General features: G+C 34.1%; 1 protein-coding gene across 3 annotated transcripts in view; it reads right to left on the reverse strand.

Moving 5' to 3' along the window:
* LOC133850228 (ATP-binding cassette sub-family C member Sur) overlaps positions 1-18,205 on the reverse strand; it is a 62,192-nt gene that overhangs the window by 38,424 nt on the left and 5,563 nt on the right. For 2 of the 3 annotated variants that reach the window (XM_062286267.1, XM_062286269.1), the window contains exon 1: positions 1,804-2,007. In XM_062286267.1, coding sequence (XP_062142251.1) covers positions 1,804-1,869 — 66 coding nt within the window. In that variant the 5' untranslated portion in view covers positions 1,870-2,007. Of the gene's footprint in view, positions 1-1,803; positions 2,020-11,474; positions 11,651-11,765; positions 12,032-18,205 lie in introns of those variants that run through there. The other variant, XM_062286270.1, reaches the window with a different exon arrangement.

Here is an 18,205-nt window from a genome sequence, read left to right on the forward strand (position 1 = left end):
CATGCTACACCAAATATTGCACATATCCATTGCTATAAAATAGTATTATTATTTTATAATATAGTATTTTTATTATGTAAAATTCCTCTTCATTGTCGACAATGTATACAAACAACCATATAAATGTACTTCGAATTAAGTTTCATTTTGTTATCTAGCAAATTGCAAAGTCTCCAGCCCCATTCCCGTATTTAAATTTTTATTTTATTTGCATTGATAATTTATTGCTCTTGGCTAACAGCAGAGTTGCATTTAAATAAATAATTAAGCAATTTGCTTGTTGTGCTTTTTTGCAAATGAAATACAATATTTTCTTAATGGAATTTCAACAGAGTCAGCGTCTGCCGCAACGTCAGAAGCATTCCCAGTTTTCCTGCTCGGCCAGGCCAAAGCCGAAGACTCAATTGTAACCGTTTTTGGCCTGGAGCATTTAATTATTTATATAAAAAATGCATGCTTTTTAATTAAATGACGCTTAATGCGTTCAGTTTTCATTTAATGTGTTTAACATGCAACGAACACATGCATTTATAATATTTATTGTTGTAAGTATTTATAAACACAGAGAAACCTCCATATCCACAAAGAAGCTGAAATTCTCTTTGCTACTGAGAAGTGTAAGTAAGTGCATTGTATACATTTTCATTAAGAAAATCAATCAAAATAATAGTTAAGTCTTTAAAAATGGTTAATTAACAAGATTGAATGCTGCAGACACTCGACTGTGCGATAATAGCTATTAAAAGCTCTAAAAGTACAGGGTGCGCCATATAGACAGGACCTAATGAAATGTTGAATAACTCCTCAATTTCTTGGCCCATTTTGGAAAATTAAACAGAATTAATTTAGGGTATAGAATGCCATTTATTGACAATTCACTCAGAATACAATATCGATCAAATGACCGCCTTTATTAGAAACATTTGAGCATTTCGCATTGTATTTGACAACATTTCGGGCGTAATAGCAGCAATTTCCGCTTTGATATTAGTTGTTTAATAGTCTTCGGTTTGCTGACATACACCTTACTCTTCAAGTAGCCCCACAGAAAAAAGTCCGGTGCCGTCAAATCCGGCGAACGAGGAGGCCAATCCAAATGACCCTTTTTTGACACAACGCGTCCCGGGAACTTGCTCTGCAATTGAACGATTGCTTTCGATGTACAGCGCTACAATTTCTGCCCGATTTCTTGCTGTGAGTCGATCCATGTCTAAAATGGCATAGGCTGACGTTTCAGAATCTGGCTGGCTTGTCAAAATAGGCTGAAAAATGGCGGAGTTATTAAACATTTCAATAGGCCCTGTCTAGATGGCGCATCCTATATATTAAATTAATATACCGCAAAAGTACTGAAATATACCGAAGGCTATAAGCTACTCATTGTCAATATAACCTCTTGAACCAAAAATATACCAAATTAATCAACCGCCAAAATAATGAAGTATACCGAAAAGCTATATTTGATATAGTGATATACCACATTCAAAAAATACCATAGACCACAAAATATACCAGATTGTCAGCAACAAAGTCTCGATTGTAGTAGACGTCTTTTCAATACAAAAGAATACGAATAACTTTTACAATTTTCATCTGGTCGCATTCAGGAATCATAAATACTATAGTTATTATTGTTTGTTCCAACATTCACGTTTGCTATTTGATTTTTTTTTTTGGATATCCAGAGGAGGAGACAAAAAGACAGACGGATATATGTAGTTATATCATCTTGCCTGTTGACGTTAATCACCCTACCCTATGGGTATCAGGTATAAAAACAATAATAAAATCGAAAGAACTCACCACTTTCTCCGTGTAGATATACAAAAATCGATCATAGTGTGCCCTTGCACTATCTTCCAATCGCATATGTCCAAGATCTTCCAGCTCAAGAGGTTCCTTATAGCCAAGCCAGAGCAGAGGAGTTAGCCACCAGAAGCAGGTCTTTGAATAGAACGTGGCGATTGAATGCTTATAGCCGATGCGATCATAATTATCCAGATAGTCATCCCGATAGCGCTGTAATTTAAATTTTAAGCAAAATATGCAAGTATGTAAATTAAACTAAGAAAGACGAGACTTGAATGAAGTCCTTGCTTGAAGTGACAGGCTCACATAACTTGAACGTGTTTTTGCGCATTCCGCAGGCCAAAAAAGAAAACAAAAGCCAAGCAGAAACTGGACCATAACTCAAAAGCATCTTAGCAACTGGTCTTAAGTTTCGCCAACAGATTTCACTGACACCTTCCCATACTTTCCACTCTCATCTGGTGCCACAAGCAAAAAGACAAGATGACATTTTGCAGCCTCGTCTTGCATGTGTTACTGCCACTTGTAATGCTATGCTATACCCTGTAATAGGGTATTATGAAGGGTTATTTGCAATTTGATACTAAAGATAATATTGAGAATTACTATTTGTATAACTGTACTATTTAAACTTAATTGAAACACTAACTAATCTCTCCAATTTTTTTATTTATACTGAAATAGTATTTAACAAAATATTGCTTCATTTGTTATTTTTGTTTTGTTTTATTATTCTTTTTTAAAGTCTTTTGTTATTTCATTCCCCTTACACGGTATTTAATAGTGTATCACAAAAAAACCAAGAATTTAGCTTGTTTTTTTTTTTTTTTGTGTTGTTTTTTGGAATGCAACACGTTTTGTATACTGCTCAACGCCTTAACAATGGCACTTCGTCTCGGCAGTCGTTTGGCTTTTCTTTGCTAGCCTTTTGTTGAGTTCGTGTCGCAGTTGTTGCTGTTGTTGTGTTGTTGCGAGTGTTGCTGCAAATGCAGCAGATTGCCAGTTTTACTCAGCGTGGCAGATGTTGTGGCATTTGTTGCACTTAAGCGTCACTAAAGCAGTCGTTTTTGTGGCACTCGGCATGCGGTCAAGCACGCAACGCCTTGAAGTATGCAAACGCTTTGGCAAACTGACATAAATAAAATATTTGCCGAGCACCAAAAGACTTAGAGCGAAAGCGGAGCAAATCTGCTCTTAACCTCAATTAAAATGTAAACATATTAAAATCCAACTGCAATGCTCCCATCACATCTTTCACCAGTCCTTCCCCCGCTTACCCCCCACGAAACGGGCTAATCCCTTGTTAAATTAAATAAACCTTTTGTATTGTCATCGTCAGCGACGCTTTACTTTCTCTCCGCCTGCTCGGCTATTTGCTCAACTAATTTTACGCGCACGCTCTGCCAAAATGCAAATGCAAACTGCATTTCTCCGCCACTCCCCCGTTGCACTTTGCCGCCTAACTCGACATCCGCTTTGCACTAACAACAGCAACAATAACAACAAGAACATCTCGTGCTTCTTGTATTACAATACCCTGCGATTGAAGGCTTATGCATGCACAAATCAATTTAAGAGAACTTTAAATATATGTATTTTTAACCATTTTGTGATTGCTGTTATTTCAAGTTAATAATATTGGATAAACATGTTAGTAGATATAATTTGTCGAGATCTTCAAAAGTTGTCAATACATTGACCAATACTTTGTTCCTATGTATAATATTATAGTTGAATTTGACACTTCATTTCGATAACAAATAAATGTTGATGTTTTGTTTCTGTCAGCAGCAAAGAGTATCGCCTAGTCGGGTATACCCACCCGTGCACCCCTTCCTAGTTGTTTGTATTTTCGGATTTTGTGTTCAACGTTGCATGGCATTATTTGCTCACACCCCTGGCCGTCATTCCGCATTTTAGAGGCAGTAGTCGCCACGCCCCCAGCCACGCCGCAAACTTCCTTTATTAAAATTATGCACTGCATGGCGGATCCCAAATTAGGTTGGGTCTTCTATCTCGACTCCCAAGCAGAGACAACGGCGTCGGTAAAGGCAAATAAGCGAAGCACGTGAAGCGGCATTTTGTCAGTGCCGGAGTTTCCGGTACTTCAGCTTTATGAATGCGGCTGGGACAAGGGAAGCGGAATGGTAATGTTGACAAATGCCCAACGCTCAATTGTACGCTATAGTCTATGACTCTGCCTTTCGGTCGCTATCGGATCCCTTCACTGAGTACTGAGTGCATTTGCCCTCTTCATAAGAAACTTTTGCAATCACCTCACAGAACAGCACTTACAAATGTACAGCATACTTCAAGGCGTATTCTATGTGAGTGCACGAATTTACATAGTTTTCTCTCTTTATAAACGTTTTGAAAGTAGTGGGGCTGAAAATGAGAAGTGGTAAGGTTTCTAGGAAACCAAAGTTTGTCTTCCATTTGACTTTTTAGCCTCAGCTGGCATTGATTTGATGTTTGAATATTACTCATACGACATGTGTGTGAATATCTCAAAAGGAAAAGTTGAAACAAGTGCCAACGAGGAGAGGGGAACAGAAACAGAAACCGAAACCGAACGGAAAAAAGCATGTCGAGCATGCTAGCACATAAATTTAGCAAAGAATAATCAATAAGGCAAAGATTGAATTAAGGATGCATACGAAGGTTTACCCATGCTCATGTCAATGTTAACAATCACTTTGGCACGTTGGTATGTGTGTATAGCAATGTTAAGTTAACATTGGGAAGCCTGCCAAACTCGCATAATTTTTGCGGCCCTCGTTGTTTTTCTAAAAGGAAATAATTGGATGGAGGTCAATTTATACAAAACAAATTACATTCAACTATAATTTGTCGTTTTCCCTTATTTACAATTGAGATTGTTCAGATAAAAAATTTACATTATTTAAGTAAAAACAAGTTACAACAAACAACAAAAGCTACAGTGCAGTATTATTTTTTAAATATACCGAAAAAAAATATAATGATATATTTGATATATTAATATAGTACTATATTCGAAATATACCACAATGTACTAAACACACCAGATTGACCCGGTGCGGTATTATTTGTTAAATATACCAAATTAAAATACCAAAAAATAAAAATATGCCAAATGATATATTTTATATATTAATATAGTACTACATTCGAAATATACCACAATATACTAAACATACCAGATTATCCCCTTAGAACTACCATAAACCATAAACAAGTTTTTCTTAAACAAGTAAGAAAGCTACAGTCGAGTGTGCTCGACTGTGAGATACCCGCAACCCATTTTGAATAAAAGCAATATATTTTGCGGTATTATTCTCAAAACATACCAATTATACTACAAAAATACTAAAAATATATTTTGGGGTATTATTATAAAAAATATAGCAAATATACTAAAAATACTAAAAAAAATATATACCAAATGGTATATTTGGTATATCGGTGTAGTACCGCATTCAAAATATACCTTAGACGGCACAATATACCAGATTGGTAGCCAAAGCAACTCAAACCCCTAGTAAGTAGGCGTTTTTGCCCATACAAAAGTATTTCTTTAATAACAATTTTTATCTGATCGCAACCAACATTTCAGGGATCACAAATACTATAGTTATTATCGTGTATACCAAAATCCGCAACTCTAGCTTTTAAATTACGCTTGTTATTCGATTTTTTTGATTTACGGGAGCAGAAGTGGGCGTGGCAAAAAATTGAAACAAACTTGATCTGCGTGCAAACATAACAAATACTGTCGAAAAAAAATTATAACTCTATCTCTTATAGTCTCTGAGATCTAGATGTTCATACGGACGGACGGACAGACGGACAGACACACAGACACACAGACGGACAGACGGACATGGCTAGATCGTCTCGACTGTTGACGCTGATCAAGAATATATATACTTTATAGGGTCGGAGATGCCTCGTTCTACCTGTTACATACATTTCCTTCCGGCACAAAGTTATAATACCCTTCTACCCTATGGGTAGCGGGTATAAAAATTACAACTTTAATTCAATTTCATGTATGCATTTTACATGCATTTCCTGCAGATTATAATTCCTTTATACCCTATGGGTAGCGGATATAATCAGTTTAAATGTAATTTTTGAAATATTCGAAATACTCTACACCTTCGGCTTGACAATTTCTTGATGTACACTAAATATTTCTTAAATTAGTGTATTACTTTCCTGAACGAAACATTGAATTAAAAATCAAAGTTTCTACTTGTCAACCCTTGCAATACGCCCACATTCCACAAGTTTGTGCCACTAAGTACTTTCTACTTTTCTACTCTTGCCTACTCTTGATTAATATTTGATATGCACATTTTTCTGCCAACTTATTCACACACAGCATTACAGCTATTATGTGCTAGTATCCTACTATCACATGCAACAGCATTAGTGCATTTGGCTGCATAACAATGACGAGCAGAAGAAGTCGAGGTCCAACTTTGCGCCCACCCCGCCGATCCGTTTAGCCTTGCAGCACGGCAACTCGGCAACTCTGCAACACAGCCTCAACCCTCAACTAACCGACGGCCTTAGCAAGCACTGGCAAATATGTATATAAACAACCGTAAACTGTAAGTTTTATGCTGCTGCACTGGCCATGCTCTGCTGTCACAGTTGCCACAAGCAGCTGCCGTTGTCTTCTTACCGGAGTCGAGCTCTGCTGAGTTTCTTTGCATAGCCAAAAAGGTAAGCAGCAAAATCGTCTAATGTAACTTTAATGTTTTTATTTGCTTTGCTACTTTCCAGCGCTTATTGCTCTGTGCCTCTTCTAGTGCTTCCTACTTATTATTATTATTGCTGTTGATGTTGTTGTTTTTGTTTTTGCTACTGTTACTGTTGTTGACGTTGCTGTGGTAGTCGCTCCCCATTTTCCTATTGCTGAGTATCTGTGCAGCGAGTTGAGCTTGTAGGAATGTCCTATGTGGCAACTTTGGATTTCCGGTCTCAAGCGGAAATAATGTCAAGCATGAGGAGACACACAAGCTGAAACCCACTGCAGAATTCCTTCGACCGCGCTTTCCGCTTATTTCAACTGTTTAAATATTGAACTACGTAATTTTATGTAGAAGCATATACTTAATATGTTGATTTGTTAAAGAGATTTGTAAAATCAAACTGCAAGCAAATTATGCAGATATATTTTATGCAAAGAAAGAAGTTTCTTTTAATATTGATTTTCCTGTTAACTTCCTGCTCTTGATGACTGTTTTACTTTGTCGAAATTTGAGTTCTTATTGATTAAATACTTAAGGGCTTACTATGTGTTGGCGGGCGAACTAAATTTTCTACTGGGGTTCTATAAGCACATTTCCTACTGTGTACTTATAATCAGCGTTTCTCTTTTATGCACGGGAATTTCACCGTTAAGGCAAACGAATGCAGTTCATCGTAGTACTGCAGCTACAAATTTCGGCGGCGTGATTTACTTTTGATTTGTATGTCAGCCCAAGCTGAGGCAATTAATTGTGTTTAAAAATAACAGAGTAAGTAAAAAATGTAAAATTATGAAATTTGGAAAAATAAACGAAACTAAATAAAGATTTCAGCTGATCGAGTACTAAAATATGTTGATTGCGAACTTCGAGTAAATGCAATGCTTCAATTATTATCTAAAATGTCTGAGATGACATTGTAAACACCTAAACACATTCGACAACATGAACTCACCTCTTTATATATTGTGAAGCCATCAAATATCGCCAATGTCAATAAACTCAGTACAGAGATGGTGGCCAGACTGGATTCCAGTTCGAAGAAATCCTCATAGTATGCCACCTCGGCCAATTCATAGATTCGCAAGATGAAAATCAACAGTTCCACGGCAATGCTGCCATACAAAAAGACTAAGAAATGAGACGACCTTTGATTAATTTTCCTGACAGCAAATTATCAAACTATCAGACACACAGACTATCAGACTATCAGACACTCATTGCAACACATAGATGGGATACGCACCTGTCACTTTTTGCGCTCGAGCAGGCGATGATAGCACATTAGCATAATTGTCAACAGAATGGCGGCCAGAGCGTTCCACACGGCGCCAGCACCGATGACAATCATAACATTCAGCTCCATGGGCGTCGAGTCAAAGAGCAGGTTCAGCTGGTCGACATTGCGTTGGGGCAGCAGACTTCTGGCCAGCTCGAGACTATTAACGGCCAGTAGAAGTAGCGAAACAGCTGCGCGCAAATTGTGAAATGCTAGCAAAGTTTTATGGCACCTGCAATGAAAAGCGAAAACGGAAACAGCGAAGGCAAAAGCAACGTTAACAAACAAACCAACATATTTACACACACATAAAGAGTCAAAGACGGTCAATTATAAAGATGCGAGCGAATCTTCGTGCTCGTCGTGACACGAAAATGCATCGCCACAGTAAATAATAAATAAATAAATAATAATAATAATTATAAATAAAGGTAAATACTAAAATACTTATTGTCTTTTAAATTGACTTTCTTTTAATAAATGTTATTTATTCATTAATTGTTTCGGATTGCTACTATTTTACATTATAAATAATTCTTGCATCTATTACTAACCTAATTCCTCTCGAATATAGCATTCCTATTATTATTATATATCAAGAATAAAGTTAGAAATTTGTTCTTCGAAATTCAAATACGGAAAAATACGGAAAATCGTACAAATTTTATAAAAATATTATGAATACATATTTTTATAAAATTATAAAATAACAAACCATTAGAGAAAGTTTTATGCAAACATGAAATACATGTCAATGACAAAACAAGAAGGTAAATAAGAGCTAAGAGATAATAATCAATATAAATATTATCAACTAAGTCTACATTAAATTTACTTTAAAAAAAATAGAATGTTTACATTAATTTTGTCCGTTTTTCGCTTTTTTAGGTAATAAGTAAAGTTTGCATTCCTCTCGATAAATTACTTATTATAATATATGAAGAATTAAGTTAGAAATTTGTGCCTACAAATTTAAATACAGAAAATCGTACAAATGTAATAAGCATATATATGCGAAAGAACTATTAAAAACACAATAGGGTAAATAAGAACTAAGTGTTAATATTACATATATTATCATTACATATATTATTAACTTAGTGTACATTAAATTTACTTACAAAAATAGAGTTTTACATTAATTTTATCAGATTTTCGGTTTTCATGTATTAAGTAAAGTTTGCATTCCGCTCGATAAATTGTTATATTATAATAATAATATATGAAGAATTAAAATAGTAATTTGTGCCTCTAAATTCAAAGAAAAAGAACCATTAGAAAAGGTTTTATGCAATTTTAAAACATGAGAAACATATAAATATAGCGATATGAAAATCACACATGGAAATGTAGAGATTCTCAGCGTGAAATCTGTGCAAACCCGTAAACACGACCGTTAGTTAATAAAATTGAAGTGTCTTTTATACGTGACTCGTTTTGTGCCATTCTGTTGGAAGTGGTGAAAGATTCCGCATTAAACGCATCTCTAGATTGCTACATAGGCAGATAGGTAAGTAGAAAATGTGGTTACTTTTACTAGAGGAAGAAGGTGAGTCGTAAGGAGAGCGCAGAGCATAAATATTACAATATCAACAATTTTGAGTTTAATTAAGTGAAGTGCCAACACAGCCAGACTAGCTCTCTGTATGGGTGTGTCTCTTCAAAGTGTTTTTGTAATTGCCACAATTATATTCAAGTGCCACACGGCATCTCTCTCTCTTTTGTCTGGCCTGGTTTCAAGTTCAGACTCAGCTCCTGGCACGTCTGCTTGTTGATATTATTGTTGTTGTTGCTGCTGATGCTGCTGCTGAGGCACCGACTGGCCTGGTGGTCATAATCTTAAGTGTGATATATGGCGCCCACTTTACTGGCGCACTTTGTGATTGCACTGCCAAGGTTTCATATTCAAAGTAAGCAACAATCTTTTAATAGGCATTCCAGTCAGCTAATATCAGATTAGACTAAGAATGGATACTCACACAACAAAACACATTTATAAATAAATAATTTAAGGGAACATTGCTAATTTAATTAATAAATCTAAAGAAATTCTTAATAAAAGTTGAAACCGTCAAACCTCGAAATATTTCGATAAAGACTTCAAATCACTTTGATAAGTTTTGGAATACTCCAATTCAAACAATCAAATAAACAATTTTTTATATCAATAACTTTAATATAAGTTCTAATTTTAGAGCGAACCTTTTGGGGACCTTTATGACCCTAAATTTGACACGGAAATAGTAACAAAAAAAAAATTAAAGCAAAAATTTTTGTAAGAAACAGCGCTTAAAAAAATGGTACATTACTAATGTAATGATTAAATAGTGTAATAAGCAAATTCTTAACGGAAGTAAAACTTTTAAGCTTCAATTTGTCGTTTAGTAGAAACATAACGTAAAAGACTTTAAAGAATAACTTCGTTAAGATTAGACTAACAATGGGATAAAATAGTAAACAAATTTCTAACAGAAATGAAAACTTTCAAAAACTTAAAATCATCGTCATAGTCGAAACATATAATACATACAGACTTTAAAAGAGTAAATTTAATCATTTCAAGTAAAATAGTAGAGATATACTGTGTAGCTATGGTACATTCAAGTCACAGTTACTAGCATAGAAATACCACCAGACTTCTAAAGCTGTGTGCATCCTCATCAGTAGACTCTCACACACATACACAAAAGATACATTTAATGATGTGCTAAAATGTGGAATTCTTTTTGGCTGCACAACGTGAACGCGTTTACACGTTTACACATGGCGTGGGGAATAGTGAACTAGGTGAGAAAAGGCTTGGGAGGGCAGACAAGGAACAAAAAAGTGGAAGGGAGTTGAATACAGTTAACTTGCGTCCGCAATGCCGTTGAAATATTATTTATTGCAAATACTGTTGCATACTATTTGGCGCAGTGGCAGCCCAGTTAACTGTTCGCCTATACAAAAGTAGAGCTCAGAGAAGCTGGGTCAAGTGATTTGAGATATTCAAAAAAATTGGTGCCCATTGCTTTAAATCGTTTGCCCATGTTTGCCCACGAAAAATTTTTTTTTGCCCACCCTTAGTTTCGAAATTATGAAAATTTTTTTTTTTTTTCGAAAATTCAAAAATTTTTTTTTTCAAAATTTTTTTGCGGAAATCGCTTTAAAATCGTTTGCCCATGTTTGCCCATCTTTTAGTTTTTCGAAAAAATTTTTCGTTTTCGAAATTTTGAATTTTGGAAAATTTTGACATTTTTCGTCATGAATGACTCAAACTCGATCGCCCACACCTCGAAATTATGAAAACTAAAGCTCTACAACGGTAGCCTCAAGTGTTTTCAAGTCTGCCCATATCTCAGAATTTCAAAATTTTGAAAAATTTGAAAGTTTTCAACTTTTTGATTGTTCATACAAATTCATCGTTTGCCCAACTTTCGAAGTCTTAAATTTTTGCCAAATTTCAAAATTTTTCAAATTTTTTTACTTTTCAGACTGCCCATTTGCTATTTTCGTTTGCCCACCCTTTAGAATTTCAAAATTTCAGCTGATCGAGTACTAAAATATGTTGATTGCGAACTTCGAGTAAATGCAATGCTTCAATTATTATCTAAAATGTCTGAGATGACATTGTAAACACCTAAACACATTCGACAACATGAACTCACCTCTTTATATATTGTGAAGCCATCAAATATCGCCAATGTCAATAAACTCAGTACAGAGATGGTGGCCAGACTGGATTCCAGTTCGAAGAAATCCTCATAGTATGCCACCTCGGCCAATTCATAGATTCGCAAGATGAAAATCAACAGTTCCACGGCAATGCTGCCATACAAAAAGACTAAGAAATGAGACGACCTTTGATTAATTTTCCTGACAGCAAATTATCAAACTATCAGACACACAGACTATCAGACTATCAGACACTCATTGCAACACATAGATAGGATACGCACCTGTCACTTTTTTGCGCTCGAGCAGGCGATGATAGCACATTAGCATAATTGTCAACAGAATGGCGGCCAGAGCGTTCCACACGGCGCCAGCACCGATGACAATCATAACATTCAGCTCCATGGGCGTCGAGTCAAAGAGCAGGTTCAGCTGGTCGACATTGCGTTGGGGCAGCAGACTTCTGGCCAGCTCGAGACTATTAACGGCCAGTAGAAGTAGCGAAACAGCTGCGCGCAAATTGTGAAATGCTAGCAAAGTTTTATGGCACCTGCAATGAAAAGCGAAAACGGAAACAGCGAAGGCAAAAGCAACGTTAACAAACAAACCAACATATTTACACACACATAAAGAGTCAAAGACGGTCAATTATAAAGATGCGAGCGAATCTTCGTGCTCGTCGTGACACGAAAATGCATCGCCACAGTAAATAATAAATAAATAAATAATAATAATAATTATAAATAAAGGTAAATACTAAAATACTTATTGTCTTTTAAATTGACTTTCTTTTTAATAAATGTTATTTATTCATTAATTGTTTCGGATTGCTACTATTTTACATTATAAATAATTCTTGCATCTATTACTAACCTAATTCCTCTCGAATATAGCATTCCTATTATTATTATATATCAAGAATAAAGTTAGAAATTTGTTCTTCGAAATTCAAATACGGAAAAATACGGAAAATCAGTACAAATTTTATAAAAATATTATGAATACATATTTTTATAAAATTATAAAATAACAAACCATTAGAGAAAGTTTTATGCAAACATGAAATACATGTCAATGACAAAACAAGAAGGTAAATAAGAGCTAAGAGATAATAATCAATATAAATATTATCAACTAAGTCTACATTAAATTTACTTTAAAAAAAATAGAATGTTTACATTAATTTTGTCCGTTTTTCGCTTTTTTAGGTAATAAGTAAAGTTTGCATTCCTCTCGATAAATTACTTATTATAATATATGAAGAATTAAGTTAGAAATTTGTGCCTACAAATTTAAATACAGAAAATCGTACAAATGTAATAAGCATATATATGCGAAAGAACTATTAAAAACACAATAGGGTAAATAAGAACTAAGTGTTAATATTACATATATTATCATTACATATGGGCATTTCCAAAATCGCGCACGGGACACTCGTACGCGTTCAAAGTAAAAACACGGCAAAAAGGAAACGTTTTTTTTTTCAACTGAAACGCTTAATGTACAGCATTTTATTAGCTCTTTCATTGGTGCAAAGATTGATGATGGGTATTTTTTCATTTAGAAGATAATTGCAGAAGTCAAGTGATTCGCACGGGACACAAAACGGAAGTGGTTTAAGAGGTCAACCAATTCAAACGCAAATTTCAGCTAATCCAAAGGCAATATTTTAATGCAACTAATTTTAAATGTTTGTGCATTGATGCCTCATTAAGAAGATTATAATTTTTTTCAAAAACGACTTGTATTTTTTTTTTAATTCAATTTGAAGTAAATTCGCACGGGACATCGCGCACGGGACATTTTTTACCACCACTATTTTTACACCCGCTACCCATAGGGTAGAAGGGTATTATAACTTTGTGCCGACAGAAAATGTATGTAACAGGTAGAAAGAGGCATCTCCGACCCCATAAAGTATATATATTCATGATCAGCGTCAACAGGTGAGACGATCTAGCCATGTCCGTCTGTCCGTCTGTGTGTCTGTGTGTCTGTCCGTATGAACACCTAGATATCACAGACTATAAGAGATAGAGCTATATTTTTTTTTCGACAGCATTTGTTATGTTTGCACACAGATCAGGTTTGTTTCAAATTTTTGCCACGCCCACTTCCGCCCCCGCAAATCAAAAAAAATTTAATAACAATCGTAATTTTATAGCTAGAGTTGCGTATTTTGGTATATAGAATAATAACTATAATAGTTATGATTCCTAAAAATTTGGTTGCGATCAGATAAAAATTGTCGAGGTTATTAAAGAAATACTTTTGTATGGGCAAAAACGCCTACTTACTAGGGGTCTGAGTTGCTTTGGCCGACAATCTGGTATATTGTGCCGTCTAGGGTATATTTTGAATGCGGTACTATATCGATATACCATATATACCAGTTGGTATATTTTTTAGTATTTTTGTTGAATATTTGGTATATTTTGAGAATAATACCGCAAAATATATTGCTTTTTTTCAAAATGGGTAGCGGGTATCTCACAGTCGAGCACACTCGACTGTAGCTTTCTTACTTGTTAATTTTGCGGCAATGCTGCCAACTTACTCCATCACTCATATTGTGTAAATATGAGAGAGGAATATGTTGGTACTTATGTTGTGTACTTACGGTCGCGCACGGGACAAACTTTAAATGATCACCAAAAATACAAATATTTTTTTTTCTCCAAATTTTTTTTATATATTTACTGCGCGCATAAACTCTGTTTGCAAAAAAAATTTGATGCAATTCGAACAAGTGATTTGATTTACTGATAAGAAATGTTGTTTTCGGTCGCGCACGGGACATTAAAATAAGTGATAATGCAAATCAAAATTTTTACCGTTATTGGTGATCGCATGTTACTTTTTGCGTTCTCTTTCGTTTCTTGCAATCTCCAAATGATTTTACAAAGCAAAAGACAAAGCATAATGCATTTATTTTAGAAGTTGTTATCAAAACAAAATATGCCCTACAAACATCATAATCACAACAGGTGCGTTTGCGGGACTTTGCATTCGAATATTTTGAAATCTATAAATGATAAATGCAAAATTCTTTCAAGTTTATTATATTTGAATATTTCTTTATGTAACCATGTTGGAAAAAATCATTTTCAAGAAATTTTAATTTTTTGGTCGCGGTGGACCTTTCTGTGGAAATGCCCATATATTATTAACTTAGTGTACATTAAATTTACTTACAAAAATAGAGTTTTACATTAATTTTATCAGATTTTCGGTTTTTCATGTATTAAGTAAAGTTTGCATTCCGCTCGATAAATTGTTATATTATAATAATAATATATGAAGAATTAAATTAGTAATTTGTGCCTCTAAATTCAAAGAAAAAGAACCATTAGAAAAGGTTTTATGCAATTTTAAAACATGAGAAACATATAAATATAGCGATATGAAAATCACACATGGAAATGTAGAGATTCTCAGCGTGAAATCTGTGCAAACCCGTAAACACGACCGTTAGATAATAAAATTGAAGTGTCTTTTATACGTGACTCGTTTTGTGCCATTCTGTTGGAAGTGGTGAAAGATTCCGCATTAAACGCATCTCTAGATTGCTACATAGGCAGATAGGTAAGTAGAAAATGTGGTTACTTTTTACTAGAGGAAGAAGGTGAGTCGTAAGGAGAGCGCAGAGCATAAATATTACAATATCAACAATTTTGAGTTTAATTAAGTGAAGTGCCAACACAGCCAGACTAGCTCTCTGTATGGGTGTGTCTCTTCAAGTGTTTTTTGTAATTGCCACAATTATATTCAAGTGCCACACGGCATCTCTCTCTCTTTTGTCTGGCCTGGTTTCAAGTTCAGACTCAGCTCCTGGCACGTCTGCTTGTTGATATTATTGTTGTTGTTGCTGCTGATGCTGCTGCTGAGGCACCGACTGGCCTGGTGGTCATAATCTTAAGTGTGATATATGGCGCCCACTTTACTGGCGCACTTTGTGATTGCACTGCCAAGGTTTCATATTCAAAGTAAGCAACAATCTTTTAATAGGCATTCCAGTCAGATTAGACTAAGAATGGATACTCACACAACAAAACACATTTATAAATAAATAATTTAAGGGAACATTGCTAATTTAATTAATAAATCTAAAGAAATTCTTAATAAAAGTTGAAACCGTCAAACCTCGAAATATTTCGATAAAGACTTCAAATCACTTTGATAAGTTTTGGAATACTCCAATTCAAACAATCAAATAAACAATTTTTTATATCAATAACTTTAATATAAGTTCTAATTTTAGAGCGAACCTTTTTGGGGACCTTTATGACCCTAAATTTGACACGGAAATAGTAACAAAAAAAAAATTAAAGCAAAAATTTTGTAAGAAACAGCGCTTAAAAAAATGGTACATTACTAATGTAATGATTAAATAGTGTAATAAGCAAATTCTTAACGGAAGTAAAAACTTTTAAGCTTCAATTTGTCGTTTAGTAGAAACATAACGTAAAAGACTTTAAAGAATAACTTCGTTAAGATTAGACTAACAATGGGATAAAATAGTAAACAAATTTCTAACAGAAATGAAAACTTTCAAAAACTTAAAATCATCGTCATAGTCGAAACATATAATACATAAAGACTTTAAAGAGTAAATTTAATCATTTCAAGTAAAATAGTAGAGATATACTGTGTAGCTATGGTACATTCAAGTCACAGTTACTAGCATAGAAATACCACCAGACTTCTAAAGCTGTGTGCATCCTCATCAGTAGACTCTCACACACATACACAAAGATACATTTAATGATGTGCTAAAATGTGGAATTCTTTTTGGCTGCACAACGTGAACGCGTTTACACGTTTACACATGGCGTGGGGAATAGTGAACTAGGTGAGAAAAGGCTTGGGAGGGCAGACAAGGAACAAAAAAGTGGAAGGGAGTTGAATACAGTTAACTTGCGTCCGCAATGCCGTTGAAATATTATTTATTGCAAATACTGTTGCATACTATTTGGCGCAGTGGCAGCCCAGTTAACTGTTCGCCTATACGAAAGTAGAGGCACCTGAAAAGTGCTATGCAGAATGAATGTGTTATTTTTGTTGTATTTATTCTGTACAGTTTTTAGCGCGCCAACAATTTTGTGGGAAGCTATTTTATTTATTGTGTTCACAGACTGTCTATAAATTTAATGAAAAATGCCTGCCTTGACAGTGAGCTGAGGCGTACCATGGCACGGATCGAGACAGACGACAGACGTCAGACGGCAGGCGGTCGACGTGAAACCCTTACATATTAATTACTTTTTTGACCGCTCTAAAAGTGCATGAATAATTGATTTCAATTTTTGGGTAAAATGTGCACAATGTGCATTTTTTGCGTTTGCGTCTTCTTGTTCTATTTTATTGGCCACCCACTCTGAGAACAACAATGTGCATTTAAATGCTGTACACCAAAGAAAATAATAAAAAATTCAAACCTATTTGAAATTGTTTACTATTTTCGTATACCCAACAAACACAAAAGATGTGAGGAAGACTGCTCACTACTCACACTCGTAAACAAATAAATTTGTTTTCTTTTTTCTGTCATGGGTTTTTAAATATGCAACAACAATAATGATTGCCAGTAAAATTGTATATTATTTATTATGGTAGTATTTTAGATATGGTATCTTTTAGTGACATTCTCTGATCCAAAGCTCTCCCAATCACTTTTTTATTGATGTTTTTGTTTTTTATTTATCCATTGTTCATTTTTAGTTCAGGTGTAACATTTTTTATTGATAGGCTGTTTGTTTGCACTTGTTGTATTTAAAATTAATAGTCGTTGATTGAATAGTTTGGACAAGTCCATAATTTGCAGCTACGTAATTTGAATATATTCGTACATTCCTCTATACACAATTTTGTTTTGTTTTTTTGTGAGTACATATAAACTTATTTTCCAATTTGCTGTAGTGCTTGAAATGTTGATAAATGATAAATGATGAAAATTTAATTGTTTCATTGGAATTTTGTATTGTATAGGCACAATGTACAAGAATGCATTTAGGTCAAAACAAGAATATTGAATTAAATGGAATGTTGATAAACTAAAATTAATTGCAAGCAATTAAAGCAAAACAAGAAAAATATTCCAGACTCAATTTTAAAATTCTTAACTCAATTAAATTGGGATTTCTTTTTAAATTCCAATGCTTTTTGAATTGGCGATATTTCCATGACATACTTTCTTTGCCACTTACCCTTGCAATTATTGTTAACTGTTCAATTTCCTAGCACATTTGGTTCTTTCCAACAAAATTTATTAATTAATAGAAAGACATATTACTACGATGATGGCAAACAATTAATTCTCTATAACGAAAATGTTTCCAATAAAAGTTTTGAGCGACCGACGCATTAACCAATACAATTAAATATGATCATTTGTAACTTAGACTCAATTAATAAAACATTATTTTATGATTGGCAAAATATATAATTTAAATTTAACATAAAATAAATAAATATAAAAAATAAAAATACTCTGAAATGTTTCGAAGCTTTGTTAGAACATGTAAAAATAAGTAATTCAAAAAAATCGATACATTCGATTTTACTAATACATATTTGCAAATAATTGTAAATATTTAATACCCTAAATAAATAAACAAACAAATTTGATTGAATTTACAATTTAAATTAAGTTTATTAATAGATACCCCTACCCATTTTTAATAAAAGTAAAATAGTTCGGTATTATTCTTTAAAAAAATAC

Source organism: Drosophila sulfurigaster, chromosome 2L (assembly GCF_023558435.1).
Source record: "Drosophila sulfurigaster albostrigata strain 15112-1811.04 chromosome 2L, ASM2355843v2, whole genome shotgun sequence".
NCBI classification, from domain to species: Eukaryota; Metazoa; Arthropoda; class Insecta; order Diptera; family Drosophilidae; genus Drosophila; species Drosophila sulfurigaster.